This window comes from Anomaloglossus baeobatrachus, chromosome 12, assembly GCF_048569485.1.
Source record: "Anomaloglossus baeobatrachus isolate aAnoBae1 chromosome 12, aAnoBae1.hap1, whole genome shotgun sequence".
Classification (NCBI taxonomy): Eukaryota; Metazoa; Chordata; class Amphibia; order Anura; family Aromobatidae; genus Anomaloglossus; species Anomaloglossus baeobatrachus.
This window is the reverse complement of record NC_134364.1, coordinates 3,362,745-3,387,562: the sequence shown is the minus strand read 5'-3', so window position 1 is coordinate 3,387,562 and position 24,818 is coordinate 3,362,745. Positions and strand designations below refer to the sequence as shown.

General features: G+C 54.9%; 1 protein-coding gene across 1 annotated transcript in view; it reads left to right on the top strand.

Moving 5' to 3' along the window:
• ALKBH1 (alkB homolog 1, histone H2A dioxygenase) overlaps positions 1-23,054 on the top strand; it is a 25,109-nt gene extending 2,055 nt beyond the window's left edge. The window contains exons 3-7 of the mRNA XM_075330950.1: position 2,164; positions 8,720-8,876; positions 8,952-9,045; positions 21,909-22,102; positions 22,574-23,054. Of these exons, the coding sequence (XP_075187065.1) occupies position 2,164; positions 8,720-8,876; positions 8,952-9,045; positions 21,909-22,102; positions 22,574-23,006 (879 nt within the window). The 3' untranslated portion in view covers positions 23,007-23,054. The remainder of the gene's footprint in view (positions 1-2,163; positions 2,165-8,719; positions 8,877-8,951; positions 9,046-21,908; positions 22,103-22,573) is intronic.
• Positions 23,055-24,818: the final 1,764 nt, after the last annotated feature.

Here is a 24,818-nt window from a genome sequence, read left to right as displayed (position 1 = left end):
TTTCGGCTCAAAAAACGGCTCTTTTTTTAAAAAAAACCCCTCTGCTCCACCTTGTGATGATACAGAACCTCCCCTGTACATTGGGAACCTCATTCTACACCCTTGTATGTATCTAGTGAAGCAGTAAAAACAGTTTTTAGCATTATTGTTTCCGTTTCCTCAGATTGTCAGCTCTTCTGGACAGGGCCCTCGCTCCTCTTTTATGTGGTGTTTTTTGTACATGTCCTTTCTACATTAGTCAGTGCTCTGATATGTGTCGCTCCTACAAAAGATTATAATTCCTGAAAATAAAGGCGAGTTGCAATTACTGTGCTGCCTGTCACTATATGTGCAACACACACACACTGTACATACTGAACACAAAGGACACACATACACACATTGTACACACACACTGTACATACTGAACACAGGAACACACAGGGACACACATACACACATTGTACACACACACTGTACATACTGAACACAAAGGACACACATACACACATTGTACACACACACTGTACATACTGAACACAAGGGACACACATACACACATTGTACACACACACTGTACATACTGAACACAAAGGACACACATACACACATTGTACACACACACTGTACATACTGAACACAAAGGACACACATACACACATTGTACACACACACTGTACATACTGAACACAAGGGACACACATACACACATTGTACACACACACTGTACATACTGAACACAAGGGACACACATACACACATTGTACACACACACTGTACATACTGAACACAAAGGACACACATACACACATTGTACACACACACTGTACATACTGAACACAAGGGACACACATACACACATTGTACACACACACTGTACATACTGAACACAAAGGACACACATACACACATTGTACACACACACTGTACATACTGAACACAAAGGACACACATACACACATTGTACACACACACTGTACATACTGAACACAAGGGACACACATACACACATTGTACACACACACTGTACATACTGAACACAAAGGACACACATACACACATTGTACACACACTGTACATACTGAACACAAAGGGACACACATACACACATTGTACACACACACTGTACATACTGAACACAAGGGACACACATACACACATTGTACACACACACTGTACATACTGAACACAAAGGACACACATACACACATTGTACACACACACTGTACATACTGAACACAAGGGACACACATACACACATTGTACACACACACTGTACATACTGAACACAAAGGACACACATACACACATTGTACACACACACTGTACATACTGAACACAAGGGACACACATACACACATTGTACACACACACACTGTACATACTGAACACAAAGGACACACATACACACATTGTACACACACACTGTACATACTGAACACAAGGGACACACATACACACATTGTACACACACACACTGTACATACTGAACACAAGGGACACACATACACACATTGTACACACACACACTGTACATACTGAACACAAGGGACACACATACACACATTGTACACACACACACTGTACATACTGAACACAAGGGACACACATACACACATTGTACACACACACACTGTACATACTGAACACAAAGGACACACATACACACATTGTACACACACACTGTACATACTGAACACAAGGGACACACATACACACATTGTACACACACACACTGTACATACTGAACACAAGGGACACACATACACACATTGTACACACATACTGTACATACTGAACACAAAGGACACACATACATACACACATTGTACACACACACTGTACATACTGAACACAAAGGACACACATTGTACATACACACATTGTACACACACTGTACGCACACCAACATATGGAAGCATAGGATACTGAATAGCAAAATCAGTTTATTTCAACACAACCTGGAACAGAAATGTTTAAATGCTAACATAGCATGGGTCCAACTTCTGCTGGTGGTGCACAGCACTACAAATCCCAGCAAGTGGAACACAATATGGCAATGCAACACTAGTTACATACCAACTTTTTTAACAGTTAAGTGACAATAAATGTCATTGAGGTAGTATTGCACATAAAACAAATGTATAGAGGTTGTCCTGACTAACATTGATGGTCTGGCCTAAGGGTATGTGCGCACGTTGCTTTTTACCTGCTTTTTACCTGCTTTTTTGCTGCTTTTTCTTCTGCGCTGTTTAATGCCAAAATGGATGTGTTCTTCTATTCAAGCAAAGTCTATGGGAATTTGGGTTTCTTGTTCACACTATGTTGTTCAAAATGCTGCCTTTTTGTGGCAGAACTTTGGTCAAAAAACTCAGCTTTGCAGTGCAAAACCCCAAATGGCAAAAACAATTGACATGTTGCTTCTTTGAAAAGCTGAGTTTTTGACCAAAGTTCTGCCACAAAAAGGCAGCATTTTGAACAACATAGTGTGAACAAGAAACCCAAATTCCCATAGACTTTGCTTGAATGGAAGAACACATCCATTTTGGCATTAAACAGCGCAGAAGAAAAAGCAGCAAAAAAGCAGGTAAAAAGCAGGTAAAAAGCAACGTGCGCACATACCCTTACTATAGCTAATCAATGTGTGATGGCTGGAGGGCGGATGTGCGGTATCTAGCCGCTGTCACTACATACAAGATGGAGCACCTTCATAAACAGCAAATCTGGCCAACATTAAGAAGAGCTGATCATCCGAGGTGTCGGGTGCGGCCCTACAGCAATCACACATTGATCAACTAAAGCAGAGGTGAGGAACTCCAGGTCTGGAGGGTGCAGGTCATGTGTTCAGGATTTCCTTATGGTACTGTCACACTGGTGGAGGATCGCCTCTGAACATGCCTGTAGTCCAGGCGAGGCAGGGGGGCTATACTTTGTATGGCTCCCGGTCGTGTGTCAGAACACTATTGCTGCGTCACACTGGTGGAGGATCGCCTCTGAACATGCCTGTAGTCCAGGCGAGGCAGGGGGCTATACTTTGTATGGCTCCCGTCATGTGTCAGAACACTATTGCTGCGTCACACTGGTGGAGGATCGCCTCTGAACATGCCTGTAGTCCAGGCGAGGCAGGGGGCTATACTTTGTATGGCTCCCGTCGTGTGTCAGAGCACTATTGCTGCGTCACACTGGTGGAGGATCGCCTCTGAACATGCCTGTAGTCCAGGCGAGGCAGGGAGCTATACTTTGTATGGCTCCCGTCGTGTGTCAGAGCACTATTGCTGCGTCACACTGGTGGAGGATCTCCTCTGAACATGCCTGTAGTCCAGGCGAGGCAGGGGGCTATACTTTGTATGGCTCCCGTCGTGTGTCAGAGCACTATTGCTGCGTCACACTGGTGGAGGATCGCCTCTGAACATGCCTGTAGTCCAGGCGAGGCAGGGGGCTATACTTTGTATGGCTCCCCGTCGTGTGTCAGAGCACTATTGCTGCGTCACACTGGTGGAGGATCGCCTCTGAACATGCCTGTAGTCCAGGCGAGGCAGGGAGCTATACTTTGTATGGCTCCCGTCGTGTGTCAGAGCACTATTGCTGCGTCACACTGGTGGAGGATCGCCTCTGAACATGCCTGTAGTCCAGGCGAGGCAGGGGGCTATACTTTGTATGGCTCCCGTCGTGTGTCAGAGCACTATTGCTGCGTCACACTGGTGGAGGATCTCCTCTGGACATGCCTGTAGTCCAGGCGAGGCAGGGGGCTATACTTTGTATGGCTCCCGTCGTGTGTCAGAGCACTATTGCTGCGTCACACTGGTGGAGGATCTCCTCTGGACATGCCTGTAGTCCAGGCGAGGCAGGGGGCTATACTTTGTATGGCTCCCGTCGTGTGTCAGAACACTATTGCTGCGTCACACTGGTGGAGGATCGCCTCTGAACATGCCTGTAGTCCAGGCGAGGCAGGGGGCTATACTTTGTATGGCTCCCGTCGTGTGTCAGAACACTATTGCTGCGTCACACTGGTGGAGGATCGCCCTCTGAACATGCCTGTAGTCCAGGCGAGGCAGGGAGCTATACTTTGTATGGCTCCCGTCATGTGTCAGAGCACTATTGCTGCGTCACACTGGTGGAGGATCGCCTCTGAACATGCCTGTAGTCCAGGCGAGGCAGGGAGCTATACTTTGTATGGCTCCCGTCGTGTGTCAGAACACTATTGCTGCGTCACACTGGTGGAGGATCTCCTCTGGACATGCCTGTAGTCCAGGCGAGGCAGGGGGGCTATACTTTGTATGGCTCCCGTCGTGTGTCAGAACACTATTGCTGCGTCACACTGGTGGAGGATCGCCTCTGAACATGCCTGTAGTCCAGGCGAGGCAGGGGGCTATACTTTGTATGGCTCCCGTCATGTGTCAGAACACTATTGCTTGCGTCACACTGGTGGAGGATCGCCTCTGAACATGCCTGTAGTCCAGGCGAGGCAGGGAGCTATACTTTGTATGGCTCCCGTCATGTGTCAGAGCACTATTGCTGCGTCACACTGGTGGAGGGATCGCCTCTGAACATGCCTGTAGTCCAGGCGAGGCAGGGGGCTATACTTTGTATGGCTCCCGTCATGTGTCAGAGCACTATTGCTGCGTCACACTGGTGGAGGATCTCCTCTGAACATGCCTGTAGTCCAGGCGAGGCAGGGGGCTATACTTTGTATGGCTCCCGTCGTGTGTCAGAACACTATTGCTGCGTCACACTGGTGGAGGATCGCCTCTGAACATGCCTGTAGTCCAGGCGAGGCAGGGAGCTATACTTTGTATGGCTCCCGTCGTGTGTCAGAGCACTATTGCTGCGTCACACTGGTGGAGGATCGCCTCTGAACATGCCTGTAGTCCAGGCGAGGCAGGGAGCTATACTTTGTATGGCTCCCATCATGTGTCAGAGCACTATTGCTGCGTCACACTGGTGGAGGATCGCCTCTGAACATGCCTGTAGTCCAGGCGAGGCAGGGGGCTATACTTTGTATGGCTCCCGTCGTGTGTCAGAGCACTATTGCTGCGTCACACTGGTGGAGGATCGCCTCTGAACATGCCTGTAGTCCAGGCGAGGCAGGGGGCTATACTTTGTATGGCTCCCGTCGTGTGTCAGAGCACTATTGCTGCGTCACACTGGTGGAGGATCTCCTCTGGACATGCCTGTAGTCCAGGCGAGGCAGGGGGCTATACTTTGTATGGCTCCCGTCGTGTGTCAGAACACTATTGCTGCGTCACACTGGGTGGAGGATCGCCTCTGAACATGCCTGTAGTCCAGGCGAGGCAGGGGGCTATACTTTGTATGGCTCCCGTCGTGTGTCAGAACACTATTGCTGCGTCACACTGGTGGAGGATCGCCTCTGAACATGCCTGTAGTCCAGGCGAGGCAGGGGGCTATACTTTGTATGGCTCCCGTCGTGTGTCAGAACACTATTGCTGCGTCACACTGGTGGAGGATCGCCTCTGAACATGCCTGTAGTCCAGGCGAGGCAGGGGGCTATACTTTGTATGGCTCCCGTCGTGTGTCAGAGCACTATTGCTGCGTCACACTGGTGGAGGATCGCCTCTGAACATGCCTGTAGTCCAGGCGAGGCAGGGGGCTATACTTTGTATGGCTCCCGTCATGTGTCAGAGCACTATTGCTGCGTCACACTGGTGGAGGATCTCCTCTGAACATGCCTGTAGTCCAGGCGAGGCAGGGAGCTATACTATGTATGGCTCTCGTCATGTGTCAGAACACTATTGCTGCGTCACACTGGTGGAGGATCGCCTCTGGACATGCCTGTAGTCCAGGCGAGGCAGGGAGCTATACTATGTATGGCTCTCGTCATGTGTCAGAGCACTATTGCTGCGTCACACTGGTGGAGGATCGCCTCTGAACATGCCTGTAGTCCAGGCGAGGCAGGGAGCTATACTTTGTATGGCTCCCGTCATGTGTCAGAGCACTATTGCTGCGTCACACTGGTGGAGGATCGCCTCTGGACATGCCTGTAGTCCAGGCGAGGCAGGGAGCTATACTATGTATGGCTCTCGTCATGTGTCAGAACACTATTGCTGCGTCACACTGGTGGAGGATCGCCTCTGGACATGCCTGTAGTCCAGGCGAGGCAGGGAGCTATACTATGTATGGCTCTCGTCATGTGTTAGAGCACTATTGCTGCGTCACACTGGTGGAGGATCGCCTCTGGACATGCCTGTAGTCCAGGCGAGGCAGGGAGCTATACTATGTATGGCTCCCGTCATGTGTCAGAACACTATTGCTGCGTCACACTGGTGGAGGATCGCCTCTGAACATGCCTGTAGTCCAGGCGAGGCAGGGGGCTATACTTTGTATGGCTCCCGTCGTGTGTCAGAACACTATTGCTGCGTCACACTGGTGGAGGATCGCCTCTGAACATGCCTGTAGTCCAGGCGAGGCAGGGGGCTATACTTTGTATGGCTCCCGTCATGTGTCAGAACACTATTGCTGCGTCACACTGGTGGAGGATCGCCTCTGAACATGCCTGTAGTCCAGGCGAGGCAGGGAGCTATACTTTGTATGGCTCCCGTCATGTGTCAGAGCACTATTGCTGCGTCACACGCGGCAATGTGTTCAGATCGCCTGCTCCTCATCGCCAGGTTTCCCAGCAGTGCTAGGCAACCTCCGAATTCAGGAGATGAGCGGTGGCAGCGGGAAACTGCCCTGTCACACGAGGCGACACACGGGCGATGTCATTGTAACTTGACCATGCCTACTAAGTTGCAGCATCGCCAGTGATACCTCCCTGTCTGACGGGGTCTTTAGTATTGCACAGTTGATAATTGAATCATCTACACTGTGTGTGGCACTCAAGACCTGAAGTTTCCCATCTCTGAATTAAAGTAAGGGCCCTGTCACACATGTCAATGTGGTGGGCAACGTCGCTGATGACCGTGTGACCCCGCCCACCGCATCAACGTCACGGGTGAGATGTCATATGTGACGATCTCACCTGCGACGTCTCCTGCAATGTCGCTGTGTGATGCCATAGCATCACACCAGTGTCTCCAGGAGCTATAGTGCAGCTCCTGAAGTCGCTGGTGTGAAGGTGTCACATGCAGCGATGTCGCTAGATTGCAGTTGCGTGGTTTTCGGTCCGGACCGAAAACTTCGCGACTGCGACCAGCGATAAATTGTGGGGCGATTTTGCCGGGTCACACGTGGCGATGCACTCACAATATCGCCACAGTGACATCGCTGTGGCGATATCGTGAGTCACATTAAGCTGCGGGGAAACCAGGAGAGGTAAGTACAGATTTATTTTTTAATGAGTACACGCTCGCCAGAGGATTATGGGGGAGGAGGGGGGTGCATTATAGTCTATGGCGAGTTGTGAGGCTGCATTATGCTATGTGGAAGGCTGTGAGGCTGCATTATACTATATGGAGGGCTGTGAGGCAGTATTATACTATATGGAGGATAATGGGGGTGCATTATTATAATTGGATGACTATGGGATGCATTATAATATATAAATGACTGAGGGTACATTGTGATACATGGAGGAATATGGGGATGCGTTATAATAATTGGATGACTATTGTGGTGGGAGGAGAACACCATATATACCAGGATAAGGGACATATATACACGGGGCCCATACATATGATCTGACCAACATGTGTGCGCGCGGAGTGTGACAGGTGGGGGAGTGCCCAGGTCTACATTTCACACTGTGGCTCACCAGACTCTAGTTACGCCACTGATAATTAGGAAGCGATACAAAAAAAAGTGTTTTATAGATGCGTGCAGATGTCAGATCTATTTACATCTAAAAATACCAGGATTTGTTAACAGAAATAGAAAAAAAGTCTTAACTGCGAGAATTGTGACACCACAACGCCACAGACACATGCATATAGAGGCTAATGAATATGTTGTATGTAGTCACCAAACTAGTAAAAAAATATCAATTGTGGTCACAAAAAAAAATACACACACACACACACACACACACACACACACACACACACACACACAGACACACACACACACACACACACAGCAGCTTCCACTAAACATTGAAGGAATGGAGACATGGCTTATTATCAATGATTTTCTCTTTTTTAGGTCAGAAAGAAAACCTTACAGGGTTAAATGAACATGTCAGGGGTCATCTGTTCTGTGCACACACTGGACACTAAGTGCTAACTTCTATTAACTCTATACAATGATTGAAGCTGTATACACTTCTTTACATATGTTTGGTCTAAAATGCTATTACCCAACAACTGGTCAGGTCTTTACTGTAGTGGTCCTGAACCCTGACTATAATACCTAGAGAAGATGATCATTGTTATCAGCAAACAAGCTGAGCCCCTCTCCTCCTACACATTACCATATGTGCCAGTCGAGGTCAGAAAACTTAACCCTAGCACATCATTCCCTGGTACTCAATTGTGCCCACTGAACTAAGGAAGAACCACTATGTGTGTATAGCTTTAAGTGTCAGCTCCTGCCCAGAGCTTGTGTTTACTTTACTCTTCTCCTTATCTCCTACTTCCCCCTGAAGCAGAGAGAAAAAAAAAAAAAAGCGGCTCTTTATGGCTCGTTCACTTTGATGATTCGGCTCATATCGTTCACTTCAAAGAGCCGGCTCAAAGAATCGGCTCGTTCGCGAACGACACATCACTAGTAGAGACGGCGGGCGTGACAGGAGGGGCGGAGACAGTGGTTTGGGCGCGTCCTATTGGTTGACGCCGTGCCTCTCTAGGTTTCCTCTTCATCGTTAACCCCTTCCTGCCCGGCTGGCAGCATCGCTGGGTGCGGCAGTGTCTGAAGCTGTATCCACGGAAACCCAACGTGTGTAACCTGGACCTGCACATGCGCGGCGCTGGCGACCTGTGGGACGGAAGCCACGCCCAGCTCCGGTGAGACGCACGCCACAGACGCTCACACCTCATTGGTTGTCCACAAGTCTGACTCCGCCCACTATTGTCTGGCAGGAGGAAATCATCGCAGAGACGCAGCGAGAAGAAGACGCTGCTGGAGAAGCTGCGCTGGGTGACGCTCGGCTACCAGTATGACTGGGACACAAAGGTGAGGGCGGGGCTAAGCATCAGGAGGGCGGGGCTATGCTGGGTGACAGGAGGGCGGGGCTATAGCATCAAAATATATGGCTATGCTGGGTGACAGGAGAGCGGGGCTATACCATCAGAATGTATGGCTATGCTGGGTGACAGGAGAGCGGGGCTATACCATCAGAATGTATGGCTATGCTGGGTGACAGGAGAGCGGGGCTATACCATCAGAATGTATGGCTATGCTGGGTGACAGGAGAGCGGGGCTATAGCATCAGAATATATGGCTATGCTGGGTGACAGGAGAGCGGGGCTATACCATCAGAATGTATGGCTATGCTGGGTGACAGGAGAGCGGGGCTATACCATCAGAATATATGGCTATGCTGGGTGACAGGAGAGCGGGGCTATACCATCAGAATATATGGCTATTCTGGGTGACAGGAGAGCGGGGCTATACCATCAGAATGTATGGCTATGCTGGGTGACAGGAGAGCGGGGCTATAGCATCAGAATGTATGGCTATGCTGGGTGACAGGAGAGCGGGGCTATACCATCAGAATGTATGGCTATGCTGGGTGACAGGAGAGCGGGGCTATACCATCAGAATATATGGCTATGCTGGGTGACAGGAGAGCGGGGCTATACCATCAGAATATATGGCTATTCTGGGTGACAGGAGAGCGGGGCTATAGCATCAGAATATATGGCTATGCTGGGTGACAGGAGAGCGGGGCTATACCATCAGAATGTATGGCTATGCTGGGTGACAGGAGAGCGGGGCTATACCATCAGAATGTATGGCTATGCTGGGTGACAGGAGAGCGGGGCTATACCATCAGAATGTATGGCTATGCTGGGTGACAGGAGAGCGGGGCTATACCATCAGAATGTATGGCTATGCTGGGTGACAAGAGAGCGGGGCTATACCATCAGAATGTATGGCTATGCTGGGTGACAGGAGAGCGGGGCTATACCATCAGAATGTATGGCTATGCTGGGTGACAGGAGAGCAGGGCTATACCATCAGAATATATGGCTATGCTGGGTGACAGGAGAGCGGGGCTATAGCATCAGAATATATGGCTATGCTGGGTGACAGGAGAGCGGGGCTATACCATCAGAATATATGGCTATGCTGGGTGACGCTCGGCTACCAGTATGACTGGGACACAAAGGTGAGGGCGGGGCTAAGCATCAGGAGGGCGGGGCTATGGTGTGACAGAGGGCGGGGCTAAACATCAGAATATATGGCTATGCTGGGTGACAGGAGAGCGGGGCTATACCATCAGAATGTATGGCTATGCTGGGTGACAGGAGAGCGGGGCTATACCATCAGAATATATGGCTATGCTGGGTGACAGGAGAGCGGGGCTATACCATCAGAATGTATGGCTATGCTGGGTGACGCTCGGCTACCAGTATGACTGGGACACAAAGGTGAGGGCGGGGCTAAGCATCAGGAGGGCGGGGCTATGCTGGGTGTCAGGAGGGCGGAGCTATAGCATCAGAATATATGGCTATGCTGGGTGACAGGAGAGCGGGGCTATACCATCAGAATATATGGCTATGCTGGGTGACAGGAGAGCAGGGCTATACCATCAGAATATATGGCTATGCTGGGTGACAGGAGAGCGGGGCTATACCATCAGAATATATGGCTATGCTGGGTGACAGGAGAGCGGGGCTATACCATCAGAATATATGGCTATTCTGGGTGACAGGAGAGCGGGGGCTATACCATCAGAATATATGGCTATGCTGGGTGACAGGAGAGCGGGGCTATACCATCAGAATATATGGCTATTCTGGGTGACAGGAGAGCGGGGCTATACCATCAGAATATATGGCTATGCTGGGTGACAGGAGAGCGGGGGCTATACCATCAGAATATATGGCTATGCTGGGTGACAGGAGAGCGGGGCTATAGCATCAGAATGTAGGTCTATGCTGGGTGACAGGAGAGCGGGGCTATACCATCAGAATATATGGCTATGCTGGGTGACAGGAGAGTGGGGCGATAGCATCAGAATGTATGGCTATGCTGGGTGACAGGAGAGCGGGGCTATACCATCAGAATATATGGCTATGTTGGGTGACAGGAGAGCGGGGCTATACCATCAGAATATATGGCTATGCTGGGTGACAGGAGAGCGGGGCTATACCATCAGAATATATGGCTATGCTGGGTGACAGGAGAGCGGGGCTATAGCATCAGAATGTATGGCTATGCTGGGTGACAGGAGAGCGGGGTTATACCATCAGAATGTATGGCTATGCTGGGTGACAGGAGAGCGGGGCTATAGCATCAGAATGTAGGGCTATGCTGGGTGACAGGAGAGCGGGGCTATACCATCAGAATATATGGCTATGCTGGGTGACAGGAGAGCGGGGGCTATACCATCAGAATATATGGCTATGCTGGGTGACAGGAGAGCGGGGCTATACCATCAGAATATATGGCTATGCTGGGTGACAGGAGAGCGGGGCTATACCATCAGAATATATGGCTATGCTGGGTGACAGGAGAGCGGGGCTATAGCATCAGAATGTAGGTCTATGCTGGGTGACAGGAGAGCGGGGCTATACCATCAGAATATATGGCTATGCTGGGTGACAGGAGAGCGGGGCTATAGCATCAGAATGTATGGCTATGCTGGGTGACAGGAGAGCGGGGCTATACCGTCAGAATATATGGCTATGCTGGGTGACAGTAGAGCGGGGCTATACCATCAGAATGTATGGCTATGCTGGGTGACAGGAGAGCGGGGCTATACCATCAAAATGTATGGCTATGCTGGGTGACAGGAGAGCGGGGCTATAGCATCAGAATATATGGCTATGCTGGGTGACAGGAGAGCGGGGCTATACCATCAGAATGTAGGTCTATGCTGGGTGACAGGAGAGCGGGGCTATACCATCAGAATGTAGGTCTATGCTGGGTGACAGGAGAGCGGGGCTATAGCATCAGAATGTAGGTCTATGCTGGGTGACAGGAGAGCGGGGCTATAGCATCAGAATGTATGGCTATGCTGGGTGACAGGAGAGCGGGGCTATACCATCAGAATATATGGCTATGCTGGGTGACAGGAGAGCGGGGCTATAGCATCAGAATGTATGGCTATGCTGGGTGACAGGAGAGCGGGGCTATACCATCAGAATATATGGCTATGCTGGGTGACAGGAGAGCGGGGCTATACCATCAGAATATATGGCTATGCTGGGTGACAGGAGAGCGGGGCTATACCATCAGAATGTTGGTCTATGCTGGGTGACAGGAGAGCGGGGCTATACCATTAGAATGTATGGCTATGCTGGGTGACAGGAGAGCGGGGCTATACCATCAGAATATATGGCTATGCTGGGTGACAGGAGAGCGGGGCTATAGCATCAGAATATATGGCTATGCTGGGTGACAGGAGAGCGGGGCTATACCATCAGAATGTAGGGCTATGCTGGCTGACAGGAGAGTGGGGCTATACCATCAGAATGTATGGCTATGCTGGGTGACAGGAGAGCGGGGCTATACCATCAGAATGTATGGCTATGCTGGGTGACAGGAGAGCGGGGCTATACCATCAGAATATATGGCTATGCTGGGTGACAGGAGAGCGGGGCTATACCATCAGAATATATGGCTATGCTGGGTGACAGGAGAGCGGGGCTATAGCATCAGAATATATGGCTATGCTGGGTGACAGGAGAGCGGGGCTATAGCATCAGAATATATGGCTATGCTGGGTGACAGGAGAGCGGGGCTATAGCATCATAATGTTGGTCTATGCTGGGTGACAGGAGAGCGGGGCTATAGCATCAGAATGTAGGGCTATGCTGGGTGACAGGAGAGCGGGGCTATACCATCAGAATATATGGCTATGCTGGGTGACAGGAGAGCGGGGCTATACCATCAGAATATATGGCTATGCTGGGTGACAGGAGAGCGGGGCTATACCATCAGAATATATGGCTATGCTGGGTGACAGGAGAGCGGGGCTATAGCATCAGAATGTAGGTCTATGCTGGGTGACAGGAGAGCGGGGCTATACCATCAAAATATATGGCTGTGCTGGGTGACAGGAGAGCGGGGCTATACCATCAGAATATATGGCTATGCTGGGTGACAGGAGAGCGGGGCTATAGCATCAGAATATATGGCTATGCTGGGTGACAGGAGAGCGGGGCTATAGCATCAGAATGTATGGCTATGCTGGGTGACAGGAGAGCGGGGCTATACCATCAGAATATATGGCTATGCTGGGTGACAGGAGAGCGGGGCTATAGCATCAGAATGTATGGCTATGCTGGGTGACAGGAGAGCGGGGCTATACCATCAGAATATATGGCTATGCTGGGTGACAGTAGAGCGGGGCTATACCATCAGAATGTATGGCTATGCTGGGTGACAGGAGAGCGGGGCTATACCATCAGAATGTATGGCTATGCTGGGTGACAGGAGAGCGGGGCTATAGCATCAGAATATATGGCTATGCTGGGTGACAGGAGAGCGGGGCTATACCATCAGAATGTAGGTCTATGCTGGGTGACAGGAGAGCGGGGCTATACCATCAGAATGTATGGCTATGCTGGGTGACAGGAGAGCGGGGCTATACCATCAGAATATATGGCTATGCTGGGTGACAGGAGAGCGGGCTATAGCATCAGAATGTATGGCTATGCTGGGTGACAGGAGAGCGGGGCTATACCATCAGAATATATGGCTATGCTGGGTGACAGGAGAGCGGGGCTATACCATCAGAATATATGGCTATGCTGGGTGACAGGAGAGCGGGGCTATACCATCAGAATGTTGGTCTATGCTGGGTGACAGGAGAGCGGGGCTATACCATCAGAATGTATGGCTATGCTGGGTGACAGGAGAGCGGGGCTATAGCATCAGAATGTATGGCTATGCTGGGTGACAGGAGAGCGGGGCTATACCATCAGAATATATGGCTATGCTGGGTGACAGGAGAGCGGGGCTATACCATCAGAATATATGGCTATGCTGAGTGACAGGAGAGCGGGGCTATAGCATCAGAATGTATGGCTATGCTGGGTGACAGGAGAGCGGGGCTATAGCATCAGAATGTATGGCTATGCTGGGTGACAGGGGAGCGGGGCTATACCATCAGAATATATGGCTATGCTGGGTGACAGGAGAGCGGGGCTATAGCATCAGAATGTTGGTCTATGCTGGGTGACAGGAGAGCGGGGCTATAGCATCAGAATATATGGCTATGCTGGGTGACAGGAGAGCGGGGCTATAGCATCAGAATGTTGGTCTATGCTGGGTGACAGGAGAGCGGGGCTATAGCATCAGAATGTAGGGCTATGCTGGGTGACAGGAGAGCGGGGCTATACCATCAGAATATGTGGCTATGCTGGGTGACAGGAGAGCAGGGCTATAGCATCAGAATGTAGGGCTATGCTGGGTGACAGGAGAGCGGGGCTATACCATCAGAATATATGGCTATTCTGGGTGACAGGAGAGCGGGGCTATACCATCAGAATATATGGCTATGCTGGGTGACAGGAGAGCGGGGCTATAGCATCAGAATGTAGGGCTATGCTGGGTGACAGGAGAGCGGGGCTATACCATCAGAATATATGGCTATGCTGGGTGACAGGAGAGCAGGGCTATACCATCAGAATATATGGCTATGCTGGGTGACAGGAGAGCGGGGCTATACCATCAGAATATATGGCTATGCTGGGTGACAGGAGAGCGGGGCTATACCATCAGAATATATGGCTATTCTGGGTGACAGGAGAGCGGGGCTATACCATCAGAATATATGGCTATGCTGGGTGACAGGAGAGCGGGGCTATACCATCAGAATATATGGCTATGCTGGGTGACAGGAGAGCGGGGCTATACCATCAGAATATATGGCTATGCTGGGTGACAGGAGAGCGGGGCTATACCATCAGAATATATGGCTATTTTGGGTGACAGGAGAGCGGGGCTATACCATCAGAATATATGGCTATGCTGGGTGACAGGAGAGCGGGGCTATACCCTCAGAATATATGGCTATGCTGGGTGACAGGAGAGCGGGGCTATAGCATCAGAATGTAGGTCTATGCTGGGTGACAGGAGAGCGGGGCTATAGCATCAGAATGTATGGCTATGCTGGGTGACAGGAGAGCGGGGTTATACCATCAGAATGTATGGCTATGCTGGGTGACAGGAGAGCGGGGCTATAGCATCAGAATGTAGGGCTATGCTGGGTGACAGGAGAGCGGGGCTATACCATCAGAATATATGGCTATGCTGGGTGACAGGAGAGCGGGGCTATACCATCAGAATATATGGCTATGCTGGGTGACAGGAGAGCGGGGCTATACCATCAGAATGTATGGCTATGCTGGGTGACAGGAGAGCGGGGCTATACCATCAGAATATATGGCTATGCTGGGTGACAGGAGAGCGGGGCTATAGCATCAGAATGTAGGTCTATGCTGGGTGACAGGAGAGCGGGGCTATACCATCAGAATATATGGCTATGCTGGGTGACAGGAGAGCGGGGCTATAGCATCAGAATGTATGGCTATGCTGGGTGACAGGAGAGCGGGGCTATACCATCAGAATATATGGCTATGCTGGGTGACAGTAGAGCGGGGCTATACCATCAGAATGTGTGGCTATGCTGGGTGACAGGAGAGCGGGGCTATACCATCAAAATGTATGGCTATGCTGGGTGACAGGAGAGCGGGGCTATAGCATCAGAATATATGGCTATGCTGGGTGACAGGAGAGCGGGGCTATACCATCAGAATGTAGGTCTATGCTGGGTGACAGGAGAGCGGGGCTATACCATCAGAATATAGGTCTATGCTGGGTGACAGGAGAGCGGGGCTATAGCATCAGAATGTATGGCTATGCTGGGTGACAGGAGAGCGGGGCTATACCATCAGAATATATGGCTATGCTGGGTGACAGGAGAGCGGGGCTATAGCATCAGAATGTATGGCTATGCTGGGTGACAGGAGAGCGGGGCTATACCATCAGAATATATGGCTATGCTGGGTGACAGGAGAGCGGGGCTATACCATCAGAATATATGGCTATGCTGGGTGACAGGAGAGCGGGGCTATACCATCAGAATATATGGCTATGCTGGGTGACAGGAGAGCGGGGCTATACCATCAGAATATATGGCTATGCTGGGTGACAGGAGAGCGGGGCTATACCATCAGAAGGTAGGTCTATGCTGGGGGACAGGAGAGCGGGGCTATACCATCAGAATATATGGCTATGCTGGGTGACAGGAGAGCGGGGCTATACCATCAGAATGTAGGGCTATGCTGGGTGATAGGAGAGCGGGACTATACCATCAGAATGTAGGGCTATGCTGGCTGACATTGGAGGGCGGGGCTATAGCATCAGAATGTATGGCTATGCTGGGTACAAGAGGTCGGGACTATACCATCAGAATGTAGGGCTATGCTGGGTACAGGAGGTTGGGGCTATACCATCAGAATGTAGGGCTATGCTGGGTGACAGAGAAGGGCGAGGGCGGGGCTATACCATCAGAATGTATGGCTATGCCGGGGCAGAGGAGAAGGGCGGGGCTATGTTGGGGCAGAGGAGGAGTGCGGGACTATGTTGGGGCAGAGGAGAAGGGTGGGGCTATGTTGGGGCAGAGGATGAGGGCGGGGCTATGTTGGGGCAGAGGAGAAGGGCGGGGCTATGTTGGGGCAGAGGATGAGGGCGGGGCTATGTTGGAGCAGAGGAGAAGGGCGGGGCTATGTTGGGGCAGAGAAGGGTGGGGCTATGTTGGGGCAGAGGAGGAGGGTGGGGCTATGTTGGGGCAGAGGAGGAGGGCGGGGCTATGTTGGGGCAGAGGAGGAGGACTGGGTTATACCTGAGCAGAGGAGGGCGGGGCTCTGTTGGGGCAGAGGAGGAGGGCGGGGCTCTGTTGGGGCAGAGGAGGAGGGCGGGGCTATGCCGGGGCAGAGGAGGAGGGCGGGGCTATGCCGGGGCAGAGGAGGAGGGCGGGGCTATGCCGGGGCAGAGGAGGAGGGCGGGGCTATGCCGGGGCAGAGGAGGAGGGCGGGGCTATGCCGGGGCAGAGGAGGAGGGCGGGGCTATGCCGGGGCAGAGGAGGAGGGCGGGGCTATACCATCAGAATGTATGGCTATGCTGGGTGACAGGAGAGCGGGGCTATACCATCAGAATATATGGCTATGCTGGGTGACAGGAGAGCGGGGCTATAGCATCAGAATGTATGGCTATGCTGGGTGACAGGAGAGCGGGGCTATACCATCAGAATATATGGCTATGCTGGGTGACAGGAGAGCGGGGCTATACCATCAGAATATATGGCTATGCTGGGTGACAGGAGAGCGGGGCTATACCATCAGAATGTTGGTCTATGCTGGGTGACAGGAGAGCGGGGCTATACCATCAGAATGTATGGCTATGCTGGGTGACAGGAGAGCGGGGCTATACCATCAGAATGTATGGCTATGCTGGGTGACAGGAGAGCGGGGCTATACCATCAGAATATATGGCTATGCTGGGTGACAGGAGAGCGGGGCTATACCATCAGAATATATGGCTATGCTGGGTGACAGGAGAGCGGGGCTATACCATCAGAATATATGGCTATGCTGGGTGACAGGAGAGCGGGGCTATACCATCAGAAGGTAGGTCTATGCTGGGGGACAGGAGAGCGGGGCTATACCATCAGAATATATGGCTATGCTGGGTGACAGGAGAGCGGGGCTATACCATCAGAATGTAGGGCTATGCTGGGTGATAGGAGAGCGGGACTATACCATCAGAATGTAGGGCTATGCTGGCTGACATTGGAGGGCGGGGCTATAGCATCAGAATGTATGGCTATGCTGGGTACAAGAGGTCGGGACTATACCATCAGAATGTAGGGCTATGCTGGGTACAGGAGGTTGGGGCTATACCATCAGAATGTAGGGCTATGCTGGGTGACAGAGAAGGGCGAGGGCGGGGCTATACCATCAGAATGTATGGCTATGCCGGGGCAGAGGAGAAGGGCGGGGCTATGTTGGGGCAGAGGAGGAGGGCGGGACTATGTTGGGGCAGAGGAGAAGGGTGGGGCTATGTTGGGGCAGAGGATGAGGGCGGGGCTATGTTGGGGCAGAGGAGAAGGGCGGGGCTATGTTGGGGCAGAGGATGAGGGCGGGGCTATGTTGGAGCAGAGGAGAAGGGCGGGGCTATGTTGGGGCAGAGAAGGGTGGGGCTATGTTGGGGCAGAGGAGGAGGGTGGGGCTATGTTGGGGCAGAGGAGGAGGGCGGGGCTATGTTGGGGCAGAGGAGGAGGACTGGGTTATACCTGAGCAGAGGAGGGCGGGGCTCTGTTGGGGCAGAGGAGGAGGGCGGGGCTCTGTTGGGGCAGAGGAGGAGGGCGGGGCTATGCCGGGGCAGAGGAGGAGGGCGGGGCTATGCCGGGGCAGAGGAGGAGGGCGGGGCTATGCCGGGGCAGAGGAGGAGGGCGGGGCTATGCCGGGGCAGAGGAGGAGGGCGGGGCTATGCCGGGGCAGAGGAGGAGGGCGGGGCTATGCCGGGGCAGAGGAGGAGGGCGGGGCTATGCCGGGGCAGAGGAGGAGGGCGGGGCTATGCCGGGGCAGAGGAGGAGGGCGGGGCTATACCATCAGAATGTATGGCTATGCTGGGTGACAGGAGAGCGGGGCTATACCATCAGAATATATGGCTATGCTGGGTGACAGGAGAGCGGGGCTATAGCATCAGAATGTATGGCTATGCTGGGTGACAGGAGAGCGGGGCTATACCATCAGAATATATGGCTATGCTGGGTGACAGGAGAGCGGGGCTATACCATCAGAATATATGGCTATGCTGGGTGACAGGAGAGCGGGGCTATACCATCAGAATGTTGGTCTATGCTGGGTGACAGGAGAGCGGGGCTATACCATCAGAATGTATGGCTATGCTGGGTGACAGGAGAGCGGGGCTATAGCATCAGAATGTATGGCTATGCTGGGTGACAGGAGAGCGGGGCTATACCATCAGAATATATGGCTATGCTGGGTGACAGGAGAGCGGGGCTATACCATCAGAATATATGGCTATGCTGGGTGACAGGAGAGCGGGGCTATACCATCAGAATATATGGCTATGCTGGGTGACAGGAGAGCGGGGCTATACCATCAGAAGGTAGGTCTATGCTGGGGGACAGGAGAGCGGGGCTATACCATCAGAATATATGGCTATGCTGGGTGACAGGAGAGCGGGGCTATACCATCAGAATGTAGGGCTATGCTGGGTGATAGGAGAGCGGGACTATACCATCAGAATGTAGGGCTATGCTGGCTGACATTGGAGGGCGGGGCTATAGCATCAGAATGTATGGCTATGCTGGGTACAAGAGGTCGGGACTATACCATCAGAATGTAGGGCTATGCTGGGTACAGGAGGTTGGGGCTATACCATCAGAATGTAGGGCTATGCTGGGTGACAGAGAAGGGCGAGGGCGGGGCTATACCATCAGAATGTATGGCTATGCCGGGGCAGAGGAGAAGGGCGGGGCTATGTTGGGGCAGAGGAGGAGGGCGGGACTATGTTGGGGCAGAGGAGAAGGGTGGGGCTATGTTGGGGCAGAGGATGAGGGCGGGGCTATGTTGGGGCAGAGGAGAAGGGCGGGGCTATGTTGGGGCAGAGGATGAGGGCGGGGCTATGTTGGAGCAGAGGAGAAGGGCGGGGCTGTGTTGGGGCAGAGAAGGGTGGGGCTATGTTGGGGCAGAGGAGGAGGGTGGGGCTATGTTGGGGCAGAGGAGGAGGGCGGGGCTATGTTGGGGCAGAGGAGGAGGACTGGGTTATACCTGAGCAGAGGAGGGCGGGGCTCTGTTGGGGCAGAGGAGGAGGGCGGGGCTCTGTTGGGGCAGAGGAGGAGGGCGGGGCTAAGCCGGGGCAGAGGAGGAGGGCGGGGCTATGCCGGGGCAGAGGAGGAGGGCGGGGCTATGCCGGGGCAGAGGAGGAGGGCGGGGCTATGCCGGGGCAGAGGAGGAGGGCGGGGCTATGCCGGGGCAGAGGAGGAGGGCGGGGCTATGCCGGGGCAGAGGAGGAGGGCGGGGCTATACCATCAGAATGTATGGCTATGCTGGGTGACAGGAGAGCGGGGCTATACCATCAGAATATATGGCTATGCTGGGTGACAGGAGAGCGGGGCTATAGCATCAGAATGTATGGCTATGCTGGGTGACAGGAGAGCGGGGCTATACCATCAGAATATATGGCTATGCTGGGTGACAGGAGAGCGGGGCTATACCATCAGAATATATGGCTATGCTGGGTGACAGGAGAGCGGGGCTATACCATCAGAATGTTGGTCTATGCTGGGTGACAGGAGAGCGGGGCTATACCATCAGAATGTATGGCTATGCTGGGTGACAGGAGAGCGGGGCTATACCATCAGAATGTATGGCTATGCTGGGTGACAGGAGAGCGGGGCTATACCATCAGAATATATGGCTATGCTGGGTGACAGGAGAGCGGGGCTATACCATCAGAATATATGGCTATGCTGGGTGACAGGAGAGCGGGGCTATACCATCAGAATATATGGCTATGCTGGGTGACAGGAGAGCGGGGCTATACCATCAGAAGGTAGGTCTATGCTGGGGGACAGGAGAGCGGGGCTATACCATCAGAATATATGGCTATGCTGGGTGACAGGAGAGCGGGGCTATACCATCAGAATGTAGGGCTATGCTGGGTGATAGGAGAGCGGGACTATACCATCAGAATGTAGGGCTATGCTGGCTGACATTGGAGGGCGGGGCTATAGCATCAGAATATATGGCTATGCTGGGTACAAGAGGTCGGGACTATACCATCAGAATGTAGGGCTATGCTGGGTACAGGAGGTTGGGGCTATACCATCAGAATGTAGGGCTATGCTGGGTGACAGAGAAGGGCGAGGGCGGGGCTATACCATCAGAATGTATGGCTATGCCGGGGCAGAGGAGAAGGGCGGGGCTATGTTGGGGCAGAGGAGGAGGGCGGGACTATGTTGGGGCAGAGGAGAAGGGTGGGGCTATGTTGGGGCAGAGGATGAGGGCGGGGCTATGTTGGGGCAGAGGAGAAGGGCGGGGCTATGTTGGGGCAGAGGATGAGGGCGGGGCTATGTTGGAGCAGAGGAGAAGGGCGGGGCTATGTTGGGGCAGAGAAGGGTGGGGCTATGTTGGGGCAGAGGAGGAGGGCGGGGCTATGTTGGGGCAGAGGAGGAGGGCGGGGCTATGTTGGGGCAGAGGAGGAGGACTGGGTTATACCTGAGCAGAGGAGGGCGGGGCTCTGTTGGGGCAGAGGAGGAGGGCGGGGCTCTGTTGGGGCAGAGGAGGAGGGCGGGGCTCTGTTGGGGCAGAGGAGGAGGGCGGGGCTATGCCGGGGCAGAGGAGGAGGGCGGGGCTATGCCGGGGCAGAGGAGGAGGGCGGGGCTATGCCGGGGCAGAGGAGGAGGGCGGGGCTATGCCGGGGCAGAGGAGGAGGGCGGGGCTATGCCGGGGCAGAGGAGGAGGGCGGGGCTATGCCGGGGCAGAGGAGGAGGGCGGGGCAATGCCGGGGCAGAGGAGGAGGGCGGGGCTATGCCGGGGCAGAGGAGGAGGGCGGGGCTATGCCGGGGCAGAGGAGGAGGGCGGGGCTATGCCGGGGCAGAGGAGGAGGGCGGGGCTATGCCGGGGCAGAGGAGGAGGCCGGGGCTATGCCGGGGCAGAGGAGGAGGGCGGGGCTATGCCGGGGCAGAGGAGGAGGGCGGGGCTATGCCGGGGCAGAGGAGGAGGGCGGGGCTATGCCGGGGCAGAGGAGGAGGGCGGATCCTTTTCTTTGCTCCTCGGGGGCGGTGCTGTGGACCTGGCTTCTCATTGCTTCCTTCTTCCCTGTAGAAATACTACAAGGAGCAGCGGAGCGCGTTCCCCGTGGATTTGGCGGAGCTGTCGCGCTGCGTGTCACTTGCCTGCGGTTTCCCAAACTTCAAGGCTGAGGCCGGGATCCTGAACTACTACCACATGGACTCGTCCCTGGGCATCCACGTGGATGAGTCGGAGCTGGACCACACAAGCCCCCTCCTGTCCTTCAGGTGCGTCCTCGGGGTCCCCCCCTCCCCCGCACTCTGTGCAGCACAGAGAATCCACCCTGCTGGGATACGGAAACCATCAGCAAGGTGGAGCCGAGTCGGGTTCTGTCTGACCTTAGAGTGGGTGGGCCAGATCTGCCAGAGAGGGGTCCGGCTCCCCTCCCCCGTCTGTGCCTGTCAGTGCTGCCCTCGTGGCCGGGGTATGGACAGGCAGCACTGGCCAGTCTCTGCCCCTCCCACACTGAGGGTCTTGCTGACGGCCCCCCATCTCTCCTCTTACTGATTATGCGGTGTGTCCTGTGTATGATACGTATAATGAGGTGGTGGCAATGTGGCTGCTGGCCACTAGGTGGAGCCGCCGTGTCCGGAGCGGAGGCCGCCGTGTCTGGAGCGGAGGCTCAGCGGCACATGATGAGGCTCTGGCCTCGCACCGCGTGGTCCTTTTCCGTGATTTCTCTTCTTCTGTCGTTGCAGCTTCGGACAGTCCAGTATATTCTTACTGGGGGGTCTCAGCAGGGACGCGGCCCCCACCCCCATGATGATGCACAGTGGGGACATCATGGTCATGTCTGGTGCCAGCCGCCTGCTGTACCATGCGGTGCCACGGATCCTGCGCCACCCAGGAGGGGGTGTGCTGCCCCCCTGCCTGTCTGTGCCCCCATCCACTGAGGACACCAGCCCCCTGATGGAGCCGTGCTCGCCCCCGGACTGGGAGGTCTGTGAGGCCTACCTGCGGAGCTCGCGCATCAATGTGACCGTGCGACGGGTCCTGGAGGAGGGCGGCAACTTCCCGGAGGAGGGCGACAGGGCGGCCAAAGAGGGGACCCCCGGAGATGCCTACCACACAGAGGACCCCGAGATGGAGGAGCGAGGGGGCCCGAAACGCATCAGACCCGGACAGGACTAATGGGGGGAGGGGAGATCGTACCAATAAATATTTATATTTTATTATAAACACCGGCCTCATCTGCCTCTCCTGCCCCCGCCAGCCTCTCCTGCCCCCGCCAGCCTCTCCTGCCCCCGCCAGCCTCTCCTGCCCCCGCCAGCCTCTCCCGCCCCCGCCAGCCTCTCCCGCCCTCGCCAGCCTCTCCTGCACCCGCCAGCCTCTCCTGCCCTCGCCAGCCTCTCCTGCCCCCGCCAGCCTCTCCTGCCCCCGCCAGCCTCTCCTGCCCCCGCCAGCCTCTCCTGCCCCCGCCAGCCTCTCCCGCCCCCGCCAGCCTCTCCCGCCCTCGCCAGCCTCTCCCGCCCTCGCCAGCCTCTCCCGCCCTCGCCAGCCTCATCTGCCTCCACTAACCTCTCCCGCACCCACCAGCCTCATCTGCCTCCACTGGCCTCTCCCGCACCCACCAGTGTCATCTGCCTTCACTGGCCTCTCCCGCCCTCGCCAGCCTCTCCCGCCCCCGCTAGCCTCTCTCGCCCCCGCCAGCCTCTCTCGCCCCCGCCAGCCTCTCCCGCCCCCGCCAGCCTCTCCCGCCCCCGCCAGCCTCATCTGCCCCCGCCAGCCTCTCCTGCCCCCGCCAGCCTCTCCTGCCCCCGCCAGCCTCTCCCGCCCCCGCCAGCCTCTCCTGCCCCCGCCAGCCTCAATCCCGCCCCCGCCAGCCTCCCCCGCCCTCGCCAGCCTCCCCCGCCCCCGCCAGCCGCCCCCGCCAGCCTCTCCCGCCCCCGCCAGCTTCATCTGCCCCCGCTAGCCTCTCCTGCCCCCGCCAGCCTCATCTGCCCTCGCCAGCCTCTCCTGCCCCCGCCAGCCTCTCCCGCCCCCGCCAGCCTCTCCCGCCCTCGCCAGCCTCATCTGCCCCTGCCAGCCTCATCTGCCTCCACTGGCCTCTCCGGCACCCACCAGCCTCATCTGCCTCCACTGGCCTCTCCCGCACCCACCAGCGTCATCTGCCTTCACTGGCCTCTCCCGCCCTCGCCAGCCTCTCCCGCACCCACCAGCCTCTCCCGCCCTCGCCAGCCTCTCCCGCACCCACCAGCCTCTCCCGCCCTTGCCAGACTCTCCCGCACCCACCAGTCTCATCTGCCTCTCCTGCCCTCGCCAGCCTCTCCCGCACCCACCAGCCTTTCCTGCCCTCGCCAGCCTCATCTGCCCCCGCCAGCCTCATCTGCCCCCGCCAGCCTCATCTGCCCCCGCCAGCCTCATCTGCCCCCGCCAGCCTCTCCGGCCCTCGCCAGCCTCATCTGCCCCTGCCAGCCTCATCTGCCCCTGCCAGCCTCTCCTACCCCCGCCAGCCTCATCTGCCTCCACTGGCCTCTCCTGCACCCACCAGCCTCACCTGCCTCCACTGGCCTCTCCCGCACCCACCAGCCTCATCTGCCTCTCCTGCCCTCGCTGGCCTCTCGCGCACCCACTAGCCTCATCTGCCTCCACTGGCCTCTCCCGCACCCACCAGCCTGATCTGCCTTCACTGAACTCTCCCGCACCTACCAGCCTCATCTGCCTCTCCTGCCCTTGCTGGCCTCTCCCGCACCCACTAGCCTCATCTGCCTCCATTGGCCTCTCCCGCACCCGCCAGCCTCATCTGCCTCCACTGGCCTCTCCAGCACCCACCAGCCTCATCTGCCTCCACTGGCCTCTCCCGCACCCACCAGCCTAATCTGCCTCCACTGGCCTCTCCTGCACCCACCAACCTCATCTGCCTCTCCTGCCCTCGCCGGCCTTTCCCATACCCACCAGCCTCACTTGTCTCCATCAGCCTCTGGCATCTCCTGCACCCACCAG